Consider the following 25,519-nt stretch of genomic DNA (forward strand, 5'->3'; position numbering starts at 1 on the left):
AAGATAATTTCGTAATTCCTTTACCCCATTTCTGCATTAAAAATTTTCAATAACAAAAATTTTGGTACACCTAGTTATTCCACATGTAGAAATAAATTATTTAGTTTCACAATTAATAAATTAGAAAAAGGAATTAATAGCATTTCAATGGTCTTATGCCTCAAAATATAGGTTGGTATTTTTAATTTTTTTTTATATATTTTTTCTTTTTAAAATTTCGCTACTTCCATCTGCTTTATGTATTTACATATCGACAAAAAGTTACCTTTTAAAATCAGTACAGCACTTGTTTAAGCAAAAAAAAGAAAAAGATGTACGTCCAGTTATAAAAACCAGATTCACCTCTGTTGACCATAAGAATTGTGTGTAGCAATTTTCAACATATCTTCACCAAATTATTCTCAAATAAGTAGATATCTAGTTGTGTTTGCACTATATATATATGGATAGATCGATTGGTGGATACATGGGCAGATGGATAGATCAATAGATCAATAGATGTGTTTATAATTTATATAGCTACACGGGCGTTCATATGAGTGTGCACTAGAGCATGTGCCATCACTTGGTAAATCTCTGGAAAGGGAAAGGAAGAGATGAGACTGATGGTGATGTTCTTTATAAACATTATTTAATTCCTTTTTGATTATTACATTAACATGTAAAGGAAGGTGTTAACATGTATAAGTTTAATGAATTCGTGTGAAAAAGAATATATAGGCCATAAAAAATGTAAATAAATCTAGTAAGGATCATATATACAGTCATGCTATAAGGTTTATAATTTGAATGTTCACACACAACAAAACAATGTACACTAAAAAATGGAGAGGTTACGTAAGTATAATAGAGTTGACGTAAGAGAATGCCGACGTGTGAATACGTGAAAATGTGATTTGATACTAGCATACTTCCTTCTACACGTATGTAAAAGTAAAAAAAAAAAAAAAAAAAATAATAATAATGATAAAAATATTATAGTCAATTAAGTTAAAGGTTCACAAAAATAGCCACTAAAGTGAGGAAAATATCACTTGCTTGTGAGTTAACCCGTGACAACAAAATGTAATCAAATTGTAGCAAAAGCTTTAGGGACAGGAGAAGAAGGGGGGAAAGAAGAGAAAGGTTGCAGAAAAATTAAATAAATTTGCAATTTTGATTGAACAAATAATTCTATTATTCGGAACAGATAAATAAAAATGCTCTATTATGTTGTTATAACACATAAACAGATTCCTTTGCCTATAGCTCGTAATTAATGTAGTCGATACTAAATTGTTTCTTGACATATTCCTTGACGTGGCTAATATCCTCCCTTGATCTAAGTTTTTTTAGCAATATATTTAACTTTGTAACGATTTGCAAAACTTCACCTATGGATAACTGATTCACTTTTTTTGAAACATCTCTTAGCACATCTAGAAATAGCAATTCTTTTAGTTCGTATGAAGCAACGTGGTCTGAATTTTTAATCAAACCGTAAAGTAGAAACTCATAGCTAATATAATTGTTGTCATTTTTATTTAAATATAATTTAAAAAAATCGATTAAGGGTGTAAATAATTTTTTAAATTTGGACTTATTATACACATTATATAGCATCATTTCAAATATATTTTTTAAATTTTCTAAAGCGTAGTTATAATTCCTTTTATTTATGTTTCCTGTACTTCCAAATGACTTAAGAATAGAAGTTAAAATTCCTGTTACATTTTCCTGCACATCCTTATCATTATCAAATTCAAATTCATTTATAACTGAAAAATAATTTGTAACTACAAGTTTATGCTGTTTATAAAAAGTTGTATTTAATTTTAATATTTTTTCTATGTCTTTTATCATATTTGTAATTTTAGTTTCGTATGAAGAAGTGTATTCCTTTGAAATAAAAAATTTATAGCGATTTTCAGCTGGGTTCATCATTATTTTGGGGTTCAAAGTGATTACATAAAAGGGGGATTGTTTCATTTTGCTATAAATATACACATCTTGGTTGTATTGATATTTCTGATTAACCTCTTCATCTCCATATTGTTGTTCATTAGTATCACCATTATTGTATACTTCTTCCCCGTAGGATTTAAAAAAATTCTTTTCAAAACTTCTGGAAAAATCTGCTTCACCAATAAAATTGTAATACTCAAAAATGGCCTCTTTCATTTTATGATTTAAATTGTCCATTAAAATGACAAGAGTAGAAGAATCCAAATATGGATACACATAATATAATATTGCAACTGGGTATTTATGACTTATAATGAGAACATCTATCACTTGGTTGTTTCTATTTTGATATATTTTTGTTATTAAATCTACGGTTTCATATATGTTTTTCTTATTCTCTGCTTCATCATAATTGTTACAATAAAATTCAATTCCTTTCAAAAGTAACAAACACCTATTATTTTTGTGAAAAAAAAAATTTTTACACACTTCCATATTTTCTTCTATAAATATTGCATTTTCTGGTTTGTCAAGTATTACTGATGCAATGCTATTCAATCCTATTTGTAAAATGAACAAGTCGCTATCTGTGTACTGCTCAATTAGCCTTTTTGTTGTAATTATAAATTCCTTGTTCTCTCTATCCCACGTTCTTTCTATTATATTTTCAATTGTTTCAACATTTTCGGGGTTTACATTGTCTGATCGGAACATGTCTAGCACATCTGCAATTTTAGCACAGCGAGAGGATGGGTTAGAACTGTTTAAACTATTTTGCACATCTACATGGATTATGGTGCACAAAAAAAAAAGGAGAGAAAAAAAGAAGAAGAAAAAAAAAAAAAAAAAAAAAGGTATTACACAAGTGGCACGAACACAAATGAGGTGAACATACCTAGAGTGGAATTCACCTTGGTTAGGAAGAAACCCTTTATGTTATTTAAAATTTTTGAAGTTCTACACGTAACGTTAAAAAGATATTTGTTCTCCCTCACTTTGATGAAATCATTTATGTTGTTTTTATCCAAGGAAATATATCTATTTTCTTAAGAAAAGGGGGAAAGCATATGGTGGTAGTTGGTGTAAAGTTATATACTGGGAAGAAGTTTTTTTGTTATTGCCTTTAGCTTGGCCACTTTTTTTTTTTTTTTATTTTCTTTCTGGTCATCCGTTTGTAGACAGATTTTTCCCACATCGAAATGTCGATAATGTCGCACGTGGATATAGGCAAAATATCACCCAAGCACATTTAAACCATATTGGATTAAAATTCTTCTTCCTTTTTTTTTTTTTTTTTTATCTTTGTTTTTCTTTTGCCTCCACAGAAAAAAAAAATTACCATGTTTTTCTGGGGAAATGCTTAAATTCCCTTCAATAATTTTTGCTTCATTATGAAAGAAGAAAAGAGTTATTAAAACATAATAAAAAGTAAGAATTTTATGCATCTTTACGATTTATATCAATTTATTTTTCAAAGACTTTTCTCACATATTTTTTAGTTCTTTCAGCAAAAAAAAAAAAGGAGGTAAAAAAAAAAAAAAATATGAAAAAATAGGCAAATAAAAACTAGGACTCACACATTGACAATTTTATCAAAAAGGAGAGTTCTCTTTTTATATTTTTTTCATCAAATTAGTGGTGCAGGGTATTGGGATTTTCTTAAAATACACATATTATTCACATATATATGTACACACACGAACACATTTTTACATCCATACAAAAACATATTTTTACATCCACACACTTTTCTTTTTTTTTTTTTTTTTTTTTTTATATGCATGGTTATGATATATTTTATCACACGCTGTTATTTTGATCAACATTTAACTTGAAAAGGGCGTTATAATATAAATACTTTTGCAGAAAAAAGGACAAATGAAAATATCATTCACCCTTTCTGCCTCAATTTTGGTGTAGGTTTTTTTTTTTTTTTTTTTTTTTTTTTTTTTTTTTTTTTTTTTTTTTTTTTTTTTTTTTTTTTTTTTTTTTTTTTTTTTCTTATTATTTTTCCCTGTGCGAATTCGATAATTCAAGATGATAAAAGTACTTTTACTTCACACAAAGGGTTCATATGTAAAATCCCCTACAAAAATAACACCTGTAAATATTTACGCGTAAAAGGTATATGTTTAAGATAAGTTTTTTTTTTTTTTTTTATCCTTATTGTCCATCCCATGTAAGTATTAAGAATAATGTTTGCCTTTTAGATTTCATTTCCTATGGAGGAAGTTATTCTTTGCATGTTCAAGGAATAGTATATATTTAACAGTCGGGGTAAACAATGTGTAGTATGTGTATATATATTATAAAACATTCCTTTCCAGCTTTGTGATCAGCTTTTCCTTTATTATCCCATGCAGCATATAGGATAATGGTTAATTGTGTAAAATGATGTATCACATACATATCATTACATGCACATAAGTTGTTCATAAATGTTTAAGTTACTATTCATATTTATTTTTTTATTTATTATTTACACCTTATAACAATGGACGATTTCCCTAGGAAATTCTTTAAACGAAAACTTAAGGGTATATAAAAAAAAATAAAAAAAAAACAATTGTCCCTTGTTTCAAAACTCATTTCTAGCAGTAAAATAACTTATCATCTCTCCAAACCAAATTTACATGTAGTCATGATTAAGCAACATTCACAGGAATGAATATATATATACGTGGTGAAACCATTTTTTTTTTTTTTTTTTTGGTATGCAGAGTTTTTCTCTTTTTTAAAAAAAAAAAAATATAATAAAAAAACATGAATATATATTATTTATAATATATATGTTATTTTTTTACTTCAATGAATAGGTGTCTAAGTACGAGTAAAATCGTGCATAAAAATGTTTCTATATTTTTTTGGGTTGAGCTATATCATGATATATCATCTTAATTATAAATTCACTTGCACTCTTGGTATTTTTTTGTTTTTTATTTTTTTAATATATATACATATATATGTATATATGTATGTATACATATGTACAAATGTACATAATTAGCGAAAAAATTTAACATAAGTGGTGACATCGTTAAAAAAATGAAAAAAAAATAAAAGATTTGTGGTATATATCTAACAAACAACAATGTTAATACAAATGTAAAAAACTTTTTTTATTACGCCTACTCCAAAACTTTTTAAACGAAGAAAAGGTAATGAAAATAGTACGCATTTCTGATCCATTTTTTATTCAGTTTTATATCATTAATCTATTCTTACAATTTGAAAATTTTTATTCCTCTTTATATTAACTTTTTGTGCTACATCGAGTGTATAGAAAAACCTTACTCATTTGAATGTTCCATATATATACTGCATAAATATTTATACAACAACATGTAATTATATATACGTTAGAAAATTGAAGAATAGCTTTTTATCACTTTCCTTCACACATATATACAAACATATGAATAAAATATATGGAGTATATAAGTATTATATTTTCAATCACGCACAGCAAAGAATTAATTCACTCCACATATTTACTGTTGAAATTTTCTGTAACCTCTCTTTTTTTTTTTTTTTTTCTTTTTTTTTATGTCCCCGCATGAACATTTTTGATACGCTGCATTCTTCTAGAAAAAACTGATTAAATCGATATTTTTAATTAAATTTTTTTAAATTTACCAAACTTGCAAAAATTTTCCATACGTGAACGTAAACGTATGAAAAAAAAATATATATATATATACATACCTATGCATGGCCGACCTTTCACACCAATTTGCTAATATGTGTGAATCACATCAGTATTTTTTTTTTTCCATCACATCCTATTGCACATGTAGGTACTTTTAAGTTTTCATACCTGTACAACTATTTTACCTTACGTAACGATGTTCTCATGCAGACGCACATAAGTACACACACATGTGCTTGTGTATATATGTACCATTTATAATAGCTTCATTTGTTTGTTTTCTTGTTTTTTTTGCTTGTTTGCTTTTTTTTTTTTTTTTTTTTTTTTTTTGGCGAATAGTAATATATTGTACATGTGTATACACTCGTTGTAACAAAAATTTTGCTCATAGTAGTGCGAAAAAGAAAAAAAAATGAAATATAGAGAAATGTTTTTTTCATGATTTAATTTTTTTCAATCAAACTTATTTACCTTTGTATATGTACTTGTTTCTATAATTATTTATGGCAATTTGAAGCTGCACTTTTGTGTGTAAAAAATGAAGTCTTTTTTTTTTCCCCTCCCCTCCGATCCCACAAGGCACATCCGTTTTTATTAGCATACGCAACAACAAATACATATTATGCTCAATTACATAAGCCTTTCCTTATTACGTTACCCTACATTGATTCTTTTATAACGTGATCCTGTAAACCGCTTCATTTTTAGATTAAGTAATTTTTGTACGTATATATGTATATATATAAGAAGAAAAAAAAAAATTCATGCCTTTTTTTTTTTTTTTTTAATTCCGTTTCGGCACACATATTTACATATGAGTATATGTTCCCCAATCTTAAACATAACGTACACCGTGTTATATTATAACAAATACACTTAAAAAACATGCGTACTTATCAGTACATATGTACATTAGCAAGTTATACATGAAAACAGCAACCCCACTGCCTCTTATGAAGCATATTAAAAATAGAACATAATTGAATTTTAAATTTACTTCATTGGGAATTTTTTTTTTTTCTTTTTTAATTTTATGTACTATTCCATTTTTAATGCTAAACAATTAAGTAGCTATTTTACCATCAACTAGTATGTCATACCGTTGATCACATGTTATATATACCTCATAAAAATTTTACAGTTATTTGAATCTCATAAATTTGCACACTCTTTAGCTCCCAATTCGTTTTCATGATTCATCCCGTTACGACCTAGTTTATTTGCATCCATTGTGTCACCGTGAAGTTTATATGATATTTATTTTATAACGTTATAGCTTGGCTCATTAGGCCATATTACCATTTAGTCTACCTTCACATATTTTGTTTTATCGTGCGTGACCACAGTTTTGTTCGTTTTACTTATTTGAATTGACCGCTATTCACGTCACCCCATTTTACTTTAAATATTTATTTATTTTATTTTGTTTATTATTTTTTATTTTATTTATTTATTCATTCATTTTTTTTTTTTTTTTTTTTTCATTAACTCCGTTTACGCTACTTACGTCATTTACTCTATTTGCTCTTTTTTTTTTTTTTTTTTTTTTTCTGTTCCTCCTAATAAAAGAGACATTTTGCTAATTAAGTTTCAGTACAGAAGGAAAAAATTTTAAATATTTGCATATTGTGAATTTAAATAAAAAAAAAAAAAAAAAAAAAAAAAAACTTATATATATGCACAGGTACAATTTTTTCATGTATATGTATATATATATAATACTAGTTTATACACACATTGTGCACACACATTTTGACGTGATAGAATTTGTGAAAATAATCCAAAAGGAAAACTCATACCCGAGTAAATATCCAAGCAATGAATAGTTTAAATAACTAAATTAGTTACAAAATAAGAAACGTAGGAAGTCTAAATGTTATACACTGATGTTCTCCCGAGAGAGAACATGACATAATCAAATAAGTGCATGCACATGTACGTAGGGTTATGTATACATGACTAGCAGGCAAGCTAGACATATTTATATTTGTACCTATACGAACTTTATTGCATCTGCACAAATTGTATAAATTACGTGTGCATAGATTTATATATATATATGTCCCTTAACAAATGAACATATGTATATTTATGGACTCTTCCATTCATTTGTGTCCTTTAAATTTTTTCATTTGAAACCCCCCCCCCCAAAAAGGGATTATCGATGCGCATTCCCAAAAAAAAAGGGGGGAGGATGGAAAGTTGGAAATAACAGATAGTAAATAAAGCAAAAGTAGAATTCATATAACATCAACATTACATGAAAGAGAGGCAAAGAAATATTCCTTTTTCTGTTATCACATCTATAGCAACCTAACGAGCACATATATATATATATATATGTATACTTATATATATGGCACGTACACCTATTGACCATAGGTGATGTGCCGTCGATTGATCTAAACGAATTAAACAGTTTTAATAAATTTTTTTGTTTCCAAGCGGCGTCATATCTTTAATTTCAAATTCGTCTCTCACCAAATATATATATATATATATATATATACAAACGTACATACGTATGTATATATTTTTTTTCAAGGCCTAATCTGAGTGTTTGCTTATATTTGTGCTCTCCGTGTGTGTGTACATACGTTCGTATGTTGTATATTATCCTTGTTTGTGCTTCGGAATGCATTAGAGGTAGATACGAGATCATATCGTTATTCCTTCGAAAATCTGAAAATATATTCACTCACATACATGTCCCCTGTGTATGAATCTTCCTTTATGAATACACAACGCACAATACATACCCCTGCACCCCGTGAAGTTTATCATTTCCATGAACTAAAGAAGAATGATAAATGGTACAAAAAACAGAAACGCGAAAACAAAAAACTACATCATAAATGTTAACTGCTACACTTGGATCAATAACAGCCATGGATTGTTTGATTATGAGAGCGAGAATTTTTATAAAAAATGTTTCAAGATTAAGTGCCTATACAATTATTACTACATTTTAAAGGATGATATAAATGTGGAAATAAAAAATGAAGAAGAAATAAATAAAATGATGTTAAATAATTCTAATATGAAAATTATTTGTAAAATAAAATACATAAATAACAATTACCAATTAGTACCCTGCATCGAAAATGTGTACGAGGAGTTGAGTAAAGCAGGGGATGATGAGGAGGAGGGGGATGGAAAAGTCAGTGGAAATGATCAAGTCAGTGGAAATGACCAAGTCAGTGGAAATGACCAAGTGAGAGGAAATGACCAAGTGAGAGGAAATGGCCAAGTGAGTGGAAATGGCCAAGTGAGTGGAAATGGCCAAGTGAGTGGAAACAACGTGGCTGACAGTGAACATAACGACAATGACAATAACAACGATTTAGATACCTTCTGGGTCATAGTGAAATACTTAAAGAATAAAAGTTCAATATTGCATGAAGATGACATAATAAAGTTGGGAAGGGTAAAGTTGAAAATAAAAAAGATTATTACCAATTTGCAGCAAGAAAGAGAATACAATAAATCAGTGTCACCTTTTAATGACGATGATGATGAATGTGAAATGGTTTCTCCCCAAACGGAATACCCAAGGGGAGCAAGCAATAACAAAAATGATAGAAATGATAGAAATGGCAGAAATGACAGAAATGACAGAAATGACAGAAATGACAGAAATGAGAAAAGTACCATTTCGAATAATTATGCCAATGGAAACATGAACCTCCATTTTCCCCATCCCGGAAGTCAAATGTCAAGGGATGAAAATGTTTGTCTTAATTGTGGGGGAGTAAGTAGCAATGTGGAGGATAGTTACAATTTATATGATGACGCTGACGATGATGACGACGGAGCTAACGTGGTCGATTCTGTCGGTGCAGCCAATGCTGACGATGCAGGTATGGAGTTACCCCATGAGGAGGAAGCGTTCACCAATAGTAGAAACATCAGAAATCACAACACGAGTGAACCTCTCGAAAGTATCTTCAATTTAACAAGCAACAACTCCTATTTGGATGATTTTCATAATTTTAAAAGGAACACAACGAATGGTATGGAAAAGGGGAGAGACCTGAGTAATACCCAAGGTACAAACAATAATAGGGATGAGAATGAACTTAAGATAGTAGAGGAAGCATTTGAGAATAAGAGCATAGATGTATCGGCAAATATTCTCACCAATGGAACTGGAAATGGTATGTCAAATGGTATGGGAAGTTTAGTACCATTCATTGACGATTTTTGCAGAAATGTGACCCAATGTAGTGACAATGTTAACAGATATGAAATATTACAAAATGGAGAAAAGAAGGATATCAACAGTAAGGATGCAGATGTGTTGACCATGGAAAGAAGCATGGATAACGACCTGAAGTCGAACATCCCATCGACTGATAAGAACAAAAAGTCACCCAATTGTAATGACATAATAAATAGGATTGAGGAGCGAAGAAAAAAGATAGATAATATGAATGAACAAGATGAAAATGGCGTAGCTGTCATAGATGATCTCCCATTTAGTTGTATATGTAATGGTTATGCAAAACATAGAAAAGAATGTGAGAGTAGTTCCTATTTAGACAAAGGTATCATTAAATCGTCATATGTAAAAGAATATGACAGTAGCGCAATAAGCCTCTTATGTGATCGGAAGGACAATAATAAATATGATCAATTAGCTAGCCAAATGAATAAATGTGATGCAAATAAAAGAGAAGATAGAGAAAATTTTAAAAGTAACAAAATTGGGAAGAAAGAAAATCAAGAATGTAATAATATTCAGACGAACGCAAATATGGAAGCGACAAATTTAAAAGAAACACATTTAAAAATTGCAAATAATGCAAACGATTGTTATTTAAATTGTTCACCATGTTGTAATGGATATGGTAATGTAACAACGGGAAGGGTGAGTGAACATTACTCCGTAAGTAGTAACACCAATAAAATCAACGATGATTCTGAAAAAGTACTGAGAGACATAAGTGGTGGTAATAGTAGTAGTACACCTAACAGTAATAATGTTGTAATTTTTGCTGATTATGACAATGTCGATAGAAAGGAATCTCCCAATGATAATTCTGGGAATATAGACTTCAGTTATGGTGCAAATGGCAATGAAATTCATGGTACTGGTGGAATGTGGAATAACATTGATGAACCACCTAAAGATATGAGAAAGCGAGCTACTTGTATTAGCATTCCAACATCAAGCAAAGGGAAATCTGCATCTACAATGGATTACAGGACCTTTATGTCCCAGAATATGAACCAAACAAACAGAAATGAACTAGGAACCCCAAGCATGTATAGCTGTAGAATATGCCTATGTGAATATGAAAATGAAAACAATCCATTAATATCACCATGTAAATGCAAAGGGTCAATGAAATATGTGCATTTAAATTGTTTGAGAACCTGGATGAGAGGAAGATTAAATGTTAAAAGTGAGTGTTCATCGTATTCCTTTTTTTGGAAACAGCTGAATTGTGAATTGTGTAAATTTCCATATCCAGCTTATATATATACACAGAATAGATATTTAGAATTATATGAAATACCGAAACCAGAGTTACCATATATAATTATTGAATTGATGAATGACAGAAATAAGGGATTCTATATTGTCAGTTTAGCTAACACAAAATGTGTTCGTATGGGTAGAGGCCATGATACAGATGTACGTGTGAACGATATATCTGTATCGAGATTTCATGCTATGATAAAATTTTATAATGGAAATTTTTATATAGAAGATTGTAAAAGTAAGTTTGGTACTCTTATTCAAATTAGGAAACCCGTTTTTTTTAATATAAGACGAAATAAATTTATAGCCTTACAAATTGGTAGAACTGTTATGTATGTATATATGAAGAGAAAAAATTGGATATTTTTGCCTATATGCTTAAAATTGTCCAAAACAAAAGATGAGGATGTTAGCACATTGGATAATTTTTCATCCAAATTGTTAATTGATAATAATATGCAGCTGGAAAACAATTTTGATTATAACAGAGTTAATGAACATGAACCCCCAAATTATGAAAATGTTAATGAGCCCCTTGCACATAATGTGAACAATATAGTGGTACACGATGCAGGCAATGACCAAGTAGACGATGATGTAGTTGCGATGGAGCCCTCGAATATTGACCGTGGTAGAAGAGAAATTATTTACAACGCAGTTAATTCTGAAACTGATGGCGTAGCTGATAACATAGTTCAAGGTACCACTGTGGCCCTCGGTTCCGAGGGCATGAACGAATCCATTATGAACAACAGTAGAAGCAATGATAACAACAGTAGAAGCAATGATAACAATGGTAGAAGCAACGACGACAATGGTAGAAGCAACGACGACAATGGTAGAAGCAACGACGACAATGGTAGAAGCAACGACGACAATGGTAGAAGCAACGACGACAATGGTAGAAGCAACGACGACAATGGTAGAAGCAACGACGACAATGGTAGAAGCAACGACGACAACAGCGAGCATGATTTAAATCTGAACAGTACAGGGAGCATGGAAAATATCATACCTATGAACGCACCAAAAGGAATATCAGTGAACCCCCGTGGTAATGGAAATAACGGAGACACTTATGAAAGGAATGACGAGAATAAGGAAAGTTCGCGTGGAATATCATGAATGGGGAACCAATGACCCGATTTATTATTAAATGGAGGAGATCAGTTTTCTTTTTTTTTATTATTTACGCTACTTCATCTTTTCACCTTTCCGTTTATTTTATTATTATTTTATTTTTATGTTATTATTATTTTATTATTATTTTATTATTATGTTATTATTATGTTATTATTATTTTATTATTTTTTTTTTTTTTTGTATTTTTTTGTTTTAGCATCGATTCGGGTGTCACAAAAAGTATCCAAATGTGACTCTCGGATTGTATCGTTGACATGTTTATGTCTTACGTGCCGTGTTTTTGTATACATGTAATATTTGCACCGTTTTCCGCATCCTTATCTATATGAACATATATATGTATACTCTCATTTTCATATTTATAAGCATCCACAAAAAAAAAACCTACGTGTATACTGCACACAAATAACCTCACGTACACTTGCCCATTAACAGCAAAAAAAAAAAAAAAAAAAAAAAAAAAAAATTGAAACTAGGGAAACCCATATGTTGTAAGTACTATCAACATATTGCGACGAAACGATGATGTCTCATGAAAAAAAAAAAAAAAGTGCTTATAGTTTTGTTATATATCACAAGCAACACTTTATGTGCTTTTATACCTATCAGGGCGAACTTTGTGGTATATCTTACATGTATGTAAATTGCTTTACAGTCATGCGAAGCAAAAATATAATCCTAGTATTTTTTTGAACCCCCTTCAGTTTTGTTCTCCTTTTTTTTCCTTCCATTTGTTTGAAGTTCACTGTTTAGGTAACACAGTTAAGTTGTGTATGTATAAATATATATATATGTATATATAAAACAACGCCGCAAAAGGTTATGGGCAAAATTAAACAATATGCAGGCATCGCTTCTTCCTTGTGAAACACTGTAAAAAGTTACATAAATGATTACATGCCAAAACTGCGTGGGTACCAATTTTATGACATACATTTTTTTTTTTTTTTCAGAATTATTTATATATATACTAATTGCGCAATTTTAAGATAAATTCCATGGCAGCCCCTTTTTCCATCTGTGCGCTTTTTCAAACATTCTTGTGTTTAGCAAGAAAAAATAAAACGTTACACAGAGGGCTTAATTTTGGTATAAATAAAATAACATTTCTTTTTCTTTTTTTTGACAAGTGCTTTTTTCCCGTTTTTTTTTTTTTTTTTTTTTCTCCATCCTTTTTTACATCTCTTAGCTATAAAATATTTCCAACTGGTTATGACAAAAAAAGTACAATTATAAAAAAACATGAAATAAAAGCTTAAAGTTTATTCCTATCCTCACCTAGAAAAAGAAAAAGAAAAAGAAAAAGAAAAAAAAAAAAAAAAAAAAAAAAAAAAAAAAAAAAAAATAAAAAAAAAAAAAAAAAAAAAAAAAAAAAAAAAAAAAAAAAAAAAAAAAAAAAAAAAAAAAAAAAAAAAAAAAAAAAAAAAAAAAAAAAAACTTTTGATTGCAAGTACCTATGTAACCAAATATACCAGTGGGAAAGTGCAATAAAAACGAGTTAAAAAATAAAAGGAACAAAGAAAAAAGCGAAAGGGGGGGATGGATATATATTAATTAGCATACCCACCATAACTACACTATACATATTAATATATGTATACATATATATACATAAATAAGAAGTAGCAATCCAGAATGTCAGTAGGAATACCCATAAAATTGTTGCATGAGGGAATAGGCCACACAGTTTCCGTTGAAACGAAATCAGGAATTCTCTACAGGGGCACATTAGTAAGGGCATATCACGAGATGATTAACTGGGTTCATTGGAGAACCCCCATTTATAATAACACCCAGTAGTTGCGACACGAGTAGTAGCAGTCACAGCAGTGGTACTAGCAGTCACAGCAGTGGTACTAGCAGTCACAGCAGTGGTACTAGCAGTCACAGCAGTGGTACTAGCAGTCATAGAAGTGGTACTAACAGTCACAGCAGTGGTACTAACAGTCACAGCAGTGATAGTAACAACAACGCCCCCCTCCAGGTGTGCGTATTAAGGCATATAACCCTGCCTATACACAAAAACATATGTTTCATCACATTGTATTTTTCCTTCTTCCCCCTTATCCTTAGCTTTTTGTAGAAGACAATATGAACTGCATGCTTGAGAATGTAACCGTAGTTAAAAAGGACGGGAAACAAATTCTGCTAGAAGTAAGAAAAGAAGAATAAAGGATCCAAAATGTGTACAATTTAAAGACTTTTAAATTGGGTCCTCACGAAACATTATTTTTCCATCCTCCAAGCGCGCTCCTTTGTGTGCATATATTTATACACACACACACACACATTTATATATATATGTGCCTGCTCATATATACACACGAATACGCAACAGAAATTTATTCCTTACACACACACATGCACCTACCCCTTCCTTTACAGCAAGTGTACATACGAGGAGGAAGCATTTGTTTTATGATTTTCCCAGATATGTTAAGGTATGCTCCAATATTTAAAGTGAACAAAGCGAAAACAAAAACAAACTTTGCAACAATTAGAAGGGCAATGGAAGTGCATGCTAGAATGGCATCGAAGAATAGAGAAACAAAAGCATAAATGAGGAGATTCATTTTTGATATCCCATATGTTCCTTATTTTTACAATGATTTACATTGTATTATATGAACCACAAATCAAATGATGTATTTGTTATCATCCCCTTATTGTTTATCTTATTGTATTGTTATATATTTATATATATTTTTTATTTATTATTATTTTATTTTTTTTACGACTACGTGAAACTTATCTATGTGATATCATTCACACAATTTTTTGTTGTTTTTTAAAAAAGACCTTTTTATACCCCTTCCTTTTTTTTTTTTTTTTTTTTTGACATATAAGTATTGTTCGGGGGGGGGGGAAACAAATTCGACACTTTTGTTTTTAACGAATTAAAAAAATAAAACAAAAGTAACAACACTAGTAGTAACAACAATAGTAGCAGCAACAATAGTAGCAGCAACAATAGTAGCAGCAACAATAGTAGCAGCAATAATAAGAGAATAATAATAAAATTTGCCCTTGCATTATCGTAATAAATATGGTTAACAAAATAAACGTTTGATCATCCACAAATTTAAGGTATGATAATCCATATCTTAAATGAATTTTCACCTTCTCTTGTCTTTAAATGGGGACATCCCCCACTCCTCCCCTTCCCCCTAACAAACGTACGTAACAGGGTACAGTGGAAATAGAGCATACATACCACATAAAACTAACGATTATTCGAAATGTATAACTTGTTTTTTATTAAAAACAATATGATTTTACTTAAATTTTCCGAATTTAAGTTAACACATGTATGATGCACCAAGTGTGGTCAAACAAGGGAAGCATATTTAGCTGTCCTTTATATTATATTAACAAGTGGGAAAAAGAAATATAACCATATAATAACTGTGTTGCAAGTATATATCAATCTATATCAGCAGAAGCCCTTAAAAAAAAAAAAAAAAAAAAAAAAAAAAACATAGATAGATAGATAGATAGATAACATAGATATGAGCATATATATGTACACATAAATGTACTTAAGCATGTTTGTATATAATATGCATACCCCTAGATAGCCAATGACGTACTTTTTCCCAAGTTCCTTTGGTACGACTTTGCTAACATTCAGGTTGATATTTTCTTCATATGCAGCAGAATTATTTTTGTTTTGTTTTAATTTTTTCTTTCACATATATCTATGAGAAAAGAAAAAAAAAAAAAAAAAAAAAAAAACCATTAAACCATGCTTGCATTGACATTTTGCAAAGGTTGGGTGGGGGTTTATTTATAAAATATGAATAAACTTCCGATTCATTACTGCAGATATTAGTATTTACGTACACCCCTGCAAACGTGCCTCTTTTTTTTTTTTTTTTTTTTTTTTTTTTTCTTTTGAGCACTATTTTACTTTGAGTTGATCTCATTTTTGCATTATTTTTTCTTTAAACAGTCCTTTAGTATATATATAATAAACAGAGCATAATGAACATACATATATGTACATTGAGAAACAAGTTCCCCATGCGCGTATACTGTGTATAACGAACATCGGAGTTATGTATATATTTTAGGTAAAGCGTGTAAATGAGCTACCATTCTTGTCAATGAGCAGTGACTAACCGAACAAGAAAAGGAGGGGGAAAAGAAAGAAAGTGTGAAAAAAAAAAAAAAAAAAAAAAAAAAGAGAATAAGAGGAGAGAAAGATATATAGGCAGGTCGATAGATAAATAAGCAGGTAGAAAAGGCCATTCTACACAGTTGCAGAGGGGAGACATATTTAGATACACTATACTATGGCATACATATACTCCAACTTGTCAGACTTCTGGACGAGCGATGAAGATGAGGAAGTAGATGGGTCAGACGCAGATATGGGAGAGGTAGATGCAGAAGAGGCACCCACTCCTAATGCAGAAGCGGTTGGTGGAAGGTGGAAACAAGCAAACGATGGATCAATGTACGAAAACAATGAGTTATATAATTACTCACATGAAAATTATGACGAAGGTACGTTTGAAAAAAGAGAAGATTTTGACCCAAACATCACATGCTACACAGGAAATGGGCTTACAGATATAATGGACAATGGGAATAGATTCAATATAAATGAATTGATGAATGGATTGACAAATCATTTTGTAGACAATTTTTCAATCAAAAATATAATAGAAAAGTACGATATTAGTGATTTTATGTACAATGATAATTTATTGAAATATTGTGAAGCAGGAATTTTAATAAATGATGAATCAGCATCCACAGAAAAACCTTCCCTGAATGAGAATTTTCACTTCAGTTCTCAGACACCCGTTGAATATGTGCATCCCCCAAATTATGATGCAAAGGGTCCAAGTGCCGATCATATTTTCCAGAGGAACAATATGGATTCATGTGATGACTTCCAATTGAAAGCAGATATAACAGAACAAAAAAAGTTATGTAACAAGGATGCTATTCTATCGGGAAAATCCGAAGAGAATCAAAGAATAGATGAACATATGGATAAAACTAATAAGGGGATATATGAATATCCAGAAAAATCTTCTGTAATAGAGAGGAGTACCCCACCAAGTGGAAATCAGGAGAATCCAGATGAAGCTGTAGAAAAAACGAACGTAAAGTATATAAGAAAAAAATGGGTAATAGAAGATAACCATTCAGATGTTTCAGAATTCAGCCAAAAGGACCTACTACTAAGTTATAGCTTCGAATTAGATGATTTTCAAAAAAGGTCTATAAAGCACCTGAACAATTTTAAGCATGTATTTGTGGCTGCGCACACATCAGCAGGAAAAACGTTAATAGCAGAGCATGCAATAGCTATGTCTATAAAATTAAATAAAAAAGCCATTTATACAAGTCCTATAAAAGCATTAAGCAATCAGAAATATCATGAATTTAAAAATATCTTTAAAAGTGTGGGAATAATAACAGGAGATATAAAAATGAATGTACATGCAAATTGTTTAATTATGACAACAGAAATTTTGAGAAATTTACTATATATAAATGATAACATAATTAATAATATCCATTGTGTAATATTTGATGAGGTACATTATGTAAATGATAATGATAGAGGGTTTATATGGGAAGAATCGATTATTATGTTACCCTCCCATGTTCAAATTTTACTTCTAAGTGCTACTGTACCAAATTATCTCGAATTCGCTGATTGGGTAGGGTTTACAAAAAAAAAAGAAATTATATCTATCTCGACTAAGAAGAGACCTGTACCCTTGCTCCATTATATTTATGCGTACGATACAATATTTCAAATTATGGATGAAAAAAATAAAATATACTCCTCAGCGTTTAAGGAGATATACATAAAGGTTAGGGAGAAGGAGCAGTTAAAGGCTACTTCCAATGCTAAAGGCCATTTGAGCGGTCATCCCACGAACAGTAGTAGGAACAGCAAGCAGGGAACAAATGTGAAAAAAAATTCTGAGGATGTAAAGAACAAACAGAATGGAGATAGTGAACAAAATAGAAACCAATCCATGGGATACAACGAATATTGTAAACAAAAAAGGAAACAAAAACTTTTCATTAATGAAACAAATATGAAAACAGAAATACAGAAATTACAAGCACTTATAAAAAAATTAGAACAAGATAATAAACTTCCAGTTGTTCTTTTTTGCTTTTCAAGAATTAAATGTGAAACTTACGCTAAGAGTATGCCTCATTTAAACTTTCTTGACAACAAGCAAAAGTCAAAAGTACATTTATTCATTAAAGAATCTATAGCAAAATTGTGTACGCAAGATAGAGAACTTAACCAAATAAAAACTTTAACAAAATTGTTAGAAAAAGGAATAGGAATACATCACAGTGGGTTATTACCAATTCTGAAAGAAATTGTAGAAATTCTTTTTTCAAAAGGATTAATTAAAACACTTTTTGCAACTGAAACATTTGCTATGGGAATCAACATGCCAACAAAATCAGTTGTTTTTACATCTATTTATAAACATGACCAATCAAAAAAGAGAATATTAACATCTTCAGAATATACACAAATGTCAGGTAGAGCAGGAAGAAGATCATCTGATAAGTATGGTTATGTATACATCTACTGTGCTGATAAAATCCCAGACCAAGTACAATTAACTGAAATGCTTATGCAAAAAGCTGTTAGTTTGAAAAGTAAATTTAAAGTAACATATAATATGATTTTAAAGTTGTTTATAAATAAACAAATTAATATAGAAAAAATGTTATTTAGCTCATTTTTAGAAAGTTGTAGAGCAGTACAAATTCCACTGTTTAAAAAAGATTTGAAAAGAAAAAAAAAACTCTTACAAAATATAAAGCAAGTTCAATGCATTTACGAAAATGATGTAAATTACGTCTCTCCGATTGAAAATTACGTACATATTGATTACAAATTGAAACACATCGGTTTGAACTTACATAAAAAACTGTTCAATATGAAAAGCAGTAACTCCTTTGTTATCGGTAGAGTTATGCTACTAAACAATATTAGTATTTTCCACAGTTCTATTTATGCTATATACCTTGGGTGTGATAAAAGTAGTAATAAAAAAAACGAAAAGGTAGATTTTGCTCAGAATAGTATATTTTTTCATCACACTAATGAACCAAATGAAGAATCTAATGAAAAATTTTTTTTTTTGTTCATCTTGCCTGATTTCATGACATATGAGGAATTGTTGGAGCAGTTAGGTACTGATGCCCATTTATTTGATCAGAAGTTAGAAAACGGAAAGGGAATTGCACATAAGAAAAAAAACAACACTATTGGAGCTAGTATAAATGCAGAAAATACGTTAGAAAAAATAGAGATATTCTCCCAAAAGTGTAGCTCAAAACAGAAAAACAGCTTATCCCCAGAAAATGTAAATATGCATGAATATTATAGAAACCCTTTTTTTTCCAAGAAAAGTTCTCAAAATATAATACAATTTATCCACCATGATTCATTTGATACAGATATGAGAAAAAAACATTTCATCGTTTGTTCTAATGTATCCATTGAACATATTTCCATCATAACAAATACAGTTATCGTTATACCAAATGTAAAAACAACAGCTATTTTGAATAACCCCAAAAATATGCTTTTGTATACTCTTGAACTTGATAGGTTAATTGAAAAAGAAAATTTTGAACCATTTGTTTTGACCAAAATGCTCAAATCATTAAAATGTGAATTTTATTCTGTACTTATTAATCAGGCAGATTATTTAGAAACATTAAAAAAATCCAAATGCTATAATTGTAATTTAAAAGAAAAACATTACGAACTTGTTTGTAAAAGAAATAATTGCATAAACGATATTGAAAATATAGAAAGGAATATTAATGCTAAATCGTTAAATTTGTATGAAGATTTGGAGGGAAGATTGAATGTTCTTAGACATTTTTCCTTTATTGATGATCATAATTTAACTGTAAAGGGAAAAATAGCTAGCTACATTACATTAACAGATGAAATTACCCTAACACAAGTTATTTTTGAAAATGTTCTGAACAATTTAAACCCTCCAGAAATTGCAGCTGTTTTGTCCTGTTTTGTTGCACCAGAAAAAAAAATAGAAGATTCACCTGATCTTACTCCAAATCTGCAAGATGTCAAAATGTCCCTAACCAATATTCATAGCCAAATTGAAGAATTCTACAAAGTTATTCATTTAAAAATCAGTTCAGAAGAACACTGGAAATTGTGCAGCTTTAAAATCATGTTTATTGCTTATAAGTGGGCCCTTGGTACCTCCTTTGCCGAATTGCTTGAGCAGTCAGAATTGGAAGAAGGACTAATAGTCAGATCAATACTACGACTGGACGATCTATGCAGGAAAGTCAAAATAGCTTTTCTCTATCTTGGAAATGCTGACCTGGCCGAAAGACTTGAAACCACCTCAAACCTCCTCAGGAGGGACATTATATTTACTACATCACTTTATTTGCAGTAAAAAAGAAGAAAAAACGTTTTGATATCACTCTATGCTCGTCTTATATCATATAAAAATCAATGAACAGAAACACCACACCTTTTTGTGAATTCACATCCATGTAACACATTCTCATATAGTTTTCATGTTTTTCCTTTTTTTAATATGATATTTCATCACCGTTTTTCATCCCCTACGTGAGATACCAACATTTAATATGTTTTATAAAAAAAAAAAAAAAAAAAATTCCCAAAAGGGTTATACAGATATACTTGGTCGGAATGTCTGCTGTGTTATCGGACATATACGTATTATATATATATATATAGGAAAAATGTTCAGGCGTTTTTGAAGGCATAATTGGGAACACAAGAGGACACGAAAAAAGTTTTACTTTGGGGGTATCTTAAAAAATCGCTTGAGGTATATATATATGTATATGCCCATGCACATGCATATGAATGTATATATTTCTCCCCAACGCATTGTATTGAAGTTCCTCCAAATGAACTTCAGAGAGAATGATCCTCAAGAAGGTTGCCTTTGGCCAAGTGAACAAGAGCCAAGAGGATTTCTCTGCAAACTGGAAGGATGCCTGTAACATGAGCATAACACATTTTAAATGAGAGGAAAATACATATGTAAGTCACATCCCAGGGTCCATATTTTTGTCTTATTAATTCCAGATATCCTGATTTTGAAAATTCAAAAAATGTCTTATAATCATATGTATAAATGCACACTATAAAAAATTTTAAGACAAGGGGAACTAAATCAGTATGAATTGAGTGTGGACATTTTGTTTGAATAAAATGTAAAAATTGTTTAAAGGAAATAAATCCTTTTGAAAGATATATTTTTCTCTTTGTCATAGTCGAATTGTAACAATAAATGGAAAAACATAAATCTGCTATTAAGTAATTGAATGCTGCATATAACCAATGTCTTTCCCCTAAAATAGCAATAATATATAGAAGAGATTTTTCAATTTTATTTATAATATAATCAGTATTGAATGTGTTCCTTCTAATATTGTCTTTAATAATTTTATATTCATTTATAAAATATTTTTCACTTTCTAACGGCAAAGTATGGGAAGAAATGATTTCATTGCAAGTATCACAAATAAATACCCCTTCATTATTATAAAATTTACAATACCCAATTTTTTCTCTCTTATTTTGCATATCCAAAATATCTATTAAAATGTTAGGTATATTTATATCTTTTTCAAAATTTAGCATGTTAAATCGTTCCAGATGTTCTTTATTCATATCTTTTGTGTCTGTCATGGGTGCTAATAATAATTCATTTGATATTTCGTTTTTATTACATCCAGACAATGTTTTCTTTATGGAATTGCTTGAAGTATTTCCCAAGTGTGAATCTACCAAACTACTTACATTTCTTATATTCCTTTTAATACTATCATTTGTTTTACTTCCTTTATTATTTATAGAAAATGGAACACCCCTAGGTCCATCCATTTCCTCGGATCTACCCGCATAATACCATCTTAAACACCCTTTACTATTTAAACCGCAAAGATATGACAAATTATTGACATCTTCTCTTTGTAAACTTGGTTCATAATAAATCTTTTCTTCATTCATAGAAGGAGAATAATCAGAGGGATGTGTTATATGGGGGATTTTAATTTCTTCATTATGCATATTAATATGTTTATTTCTTAGTTCACTTTGGTATTCTTCCCTACCAACTTCACCTTTAGAGTTGCAATGAAATGAGGAAAAATCTCTTATTCCTTCAGTCATCTTATCATTTCTGATTTTCATATCCCCCTCCTCTTTGTTGTGTATGTTTACACTCTTCGTCCTATTATTAATAATGTCTAGTGGGGAATTTCTGTATGTCCAAGTGACTAATGGATTACTTGCTTCGCTGCAATTTTCTCCAAGATTTGTGTCCCCCAGGACATTAAAATCATTATATCTTTCCAGAAAGGATTCCTCATTTGAGTATACGTCTCCTTGTAAGGTTCCAACGCGAGTTGGAGGATGATGATAATTACTTTCATGTGTCATTTTCTGAATCTCTTGGTTATTCTTGTCATCTACATACCCACCAATGACTCTATCTCTAACATAGGAATATTTACACACATAACACAACATACTTCTTCCTTCATCAATTATTTGCGAGCATCGATTACACAAGCAAATGATTTTTTTAAGTTCTTTTAATTTACTTCTTCTATAGGAGATAGGGGCATACAATTCATTTATTAACGAAATTGTTATTTCCTCATACCTGTTTATTGTCCTCATGGCAATGAAACAAATTTTGTGATTGTCTATGTACGAATAACTAGCATTGGGAAAACAGCTATGTTTTATAAAGGACGAATATTCAAATAGCATAATTTTAGTTTTATCTTTAGGAGAAATAAATGATTTTTTTAATATATTTGTAAAAGTTTCGAATTTCATTAAGTCGTAAACAAGTTTGTCACTCGTTGGATCTTTTTTCTCTTCTTCTTCTTCTTCTTCTTCTTCTTCCTTCCTATAGTAATAATATGTCCTTCCTTTTAGCTTATCTTTTCCTGCTGTGAAATTTCCACTATTTGACCACATATGCACCGCTTCCTCTGATTCCTCTGCTTCCTGTGCACCTATAACATTTCCATCGGTCAAATGACTACGTATGTTTTCTTCACTTTGGCAGTAAGAAATAATATGATGTGGACTATTATTCTGACTTTCCTCTTTGGCATCTTGTTCATTTTCTTTTATTTTTCTTATTGTCGTCGTTGTTTTTTCTGTTTTCCCTCTTGTCATTTTTCTCGTTCCTTTTTGCCTACCCAGATTCATAAATTCACTAATTTTATCCAACTTTCTTTTGTGCTCATCACTCAATGAAGAGTATGTATTCCATAACTGTTCTAAAAGAATGGACGTTTCTATTATGCACTCTTCTATAAAAATTACCTCACCTATTTCTATTTTTTTATTAGTAACAATTTTAGCCTTTCCACTTTTTTCATCTTCTATCATTATGATATTTTTTTCATGTTCCTTTTTCATCGTTTCCATTCTTATGAAGCGAGAGTGTTCTAAGATTATTGTTTTTAGATGTTTTGTTATTTGTTTTGTACCCTCAGTTCTACTGCTATGAGTTCTGTTTCTATTTAGGAAAGGTAAACTAGTAGATGTGTATGGGTTCTGGGCGGTACATGTAGGATCCATAGGGGAGTCATTGGAGTCTGCATTTGGGACACCACAAGGGTGGACTCTTTGACATGTGTCGTGGTTTGGATAGGTATGTGTATCTACGCTTTGGTGGGAATAAGAATCTACTCTTGGACACTCATTTTTGTACACATTTGGGTAAGCATGTGGGTATGGATTAGGGTTAGGATATGTTGATATGCTTCGGTTGGGGTATAGTGGCCCATTCGGGTAAGATTTTGATGATATGTTTGGATAAACATTTGGATTGGAAGTTGGGTATACTTCTGGGTAAGCAGTTTGGTAGTCTCTTTGGTACTCTCTTGAATAGACACTTGGGTGATGGTTTCGATGATTATGAGGGTGCATATTCGATCGAGCTCTAGGCTCTTCTGTTGAAAGAAGGGGGGATGACTCAACTGCATTCCTCGGGTGATATGACGATGAAGCAACTTCTCCACTAAAAGTAGTATATTTTTTCTGGAATGTTTCATTTCTTACTTGAGACTTTATCCATCCTCTATGTTCGTGCAATCGTACGCAAGAATTACTTCTGGGGGCGCTATTCCCATATATCAGCCCTTTTCCCTTCAAAGTATTCTTTTCCTTCATCATCTCCTCTTTCTCTTTCTCCTTTTCCATCTTTCCCTTCTTTCCTCCTGATTTTGTCAATTGAACATACTTTTTCAAATTGTTATCCCATGCAAAATCATCGAAATTTTTTTTTATTTTTTCTTTTCGCGCTGCTTCATCGGTAGATGAAATTCCCCTTCGCACATAAGAATGATAATTTTTTTTACTGCCTTGCTGAATTCTTTTCAAATTAAAATCGAAGGGATTATGTAGCACTAAATCAGAATTTTTATTCTTGGATTGTAGTTTATTAAGTAGTAGGCTTCTTTTTATGTTAAATAATGTGCTGTCTTTTAAGTCTTTTAGATCATCTTTTACTACCTCGTTAAAGTGGTCAAGCCAAGCTTTAGGGTTTTTATCACTCGGTTTTTCATTTTTTCTTTCTGCGCATTTCCCTTTCCATTTTATCACGCTCGAATAAAATTCTACTTGGTGGTTTTCTTTTTTATTTCCTGCCATTTTGTACGGTTCTTTAGACTCTGTTGGATTCGATCACTGTTGTTGATTTTGTTTTAGTATCTTTTAGTCACATTAGGTACTTTGCATGCTTTGCTAGATTTATTTGTTTAATTTAGACATTTTTTATAGCGCCTTTTTTTTTTTTTTTTTTTTTTTTTTTCTTTAAAAAAACAAAAACAAAAATAGAAAAAAAGAAACAGAAACAGAAAAAAAGAAACAGAAACAGAAAAAAAGAAACAGAAACAAAAAGGAAAACAAAAAAACACATAACTCGAGTTATAACACTAATGCAGAACGTTGCAAGTTAGGGGGTACACATACAGTATGTTGACCCGTGCACGTAGTTTCGCACATCACCAATTATGCATGCAGAGTGCTGAAGTGGCGGGAGGTGTCTTTTACTGTTGCTTCTTTTTTTGCTTTTTCTTTTTGTTTTTTCTTTGGGTTTTTCTTTCACTTTTTCTTTCGCTTTTTCTTTCGCTTTTTCTTTCGATTTTTCCTTCGTTTCCTTTTTTGCTTCATTTGTTTGATTCCTTATTTACTTCTTTTTTCGTAAAAAATAATTATAGAGCCTCTTAGTAATGCCGCAAAA

At 30.4% G+C, this 25,519-nt stretch overlaps 5 protein-coding genes across 5 annotated transcripts; 3 read left to right on the top strand and 2 right to left on the bottom strand.

Annotated features, from left to right (window-relative positions):
* Window positions 1-1,242: 1,242 nt before the first annotated feature.
* PGO_070760 (hypothetical protein, conserved) lies at window positions 1,243-3,389 on the bottom strand (the record flags this gene model as incomplete). The annotated part of the gene is made up of 3 exons (XM_028686949.1): window positions 1,243-2,669; window positions 2,840-2,989; window positions 3,284-3,389. 3 exons carry the CDS (start codon window positions 3,387-3,389, stop codon window positions 1,243-1,245), a joined length of 1,683 nt encoding a protein of 560 aa, XP_028542750.1.
* Window positions 3,390-8,396: 5,007 nt separating this feature from the next.
* Window positions 8,397-12,206, top strand: PGO_070770 (hypothetical protein, conserved; the record flags this gene model as incomplete). Its single annotated transcript, XM_028686950.1, has 1 exon — window positions 8,397-12,206. One exon carries the CDS (start codon window positions 8,397-8,399, stop codon window positions 12,204-12,206), a length of 3,810 nt encoding a protein of 1,269 aa, XP_028542751.1.
* A 1,653-nt stretch (window positions 12,207-13,859) lies between these two features.
* On the top strand, window positions 13,860-14,783 carry PGO_070780 (small nuclear ribonucleoprotein; the record flags this gene model as incomplete). Its single annotated transcript, XM_028686951.1, has 3 exons — window positions 13,860-13,955; window positions 14,298-14,378; window positions 14,610-14,783. The coding sequence occupies 3 exons, from the start codon at window positions 13,860-13,862 to the stop codon at window positions 14,781-14,783; spliced, it is 351 nt and encodes a 116-aa protein (XP_028542752.1).
* A 1,736-nt stretch (window positions 14,784-16,519) lies between these two features.
* On the top strand, window positions 16,520-20,668 carry PGO_070790 (DEAD/DEAH box helicase; the record flags this gene model as incomplete). The annotated part of the gene is made up of 1 exon (XM_028686952.1): window positions 16,520-20,668. One exon carries the CDS (start codon window positions 16,520-16,522, stop codon window positions 20,666-20,668), a length of 4,149 nt encoding a protein of 1,382 aa, XP_028542753.1.
* Window positions 20,669-21,159: 491 nt separating this feature from the next.
* PGO_070800 (SET domain protein) lies at window positions 21,160-24,927 on the bottom strand (the record flags this gene model as incomplete). The annotated part of the gene is made up of 1 exon (XM_028686953.1): window positions 21,160-24,927. The coding sequence occupies one exon, from the start codon at window positions 24,925-24,927 to the stop codon at window positions 21,160-21,162; it is 3,768 nt and encodes a 1,255-aa protein (XP_028542754.1).
* Window positions 24,928-25,519: the final 592 nt, after the last annotated feature.

This window comes from Plasmodium gonderi (assembly GCF_002157705.1).
Source record: "Plasmodium gonderi DNA, contig: Chr07, whole genome shotgun sequence".
Lineage (NCBI taxonomy): Eukaryota > Apicomplexa > Aconoidasida > Haemosporida > Plasmodiidae > Plasmodium > Plasmodium gonderi.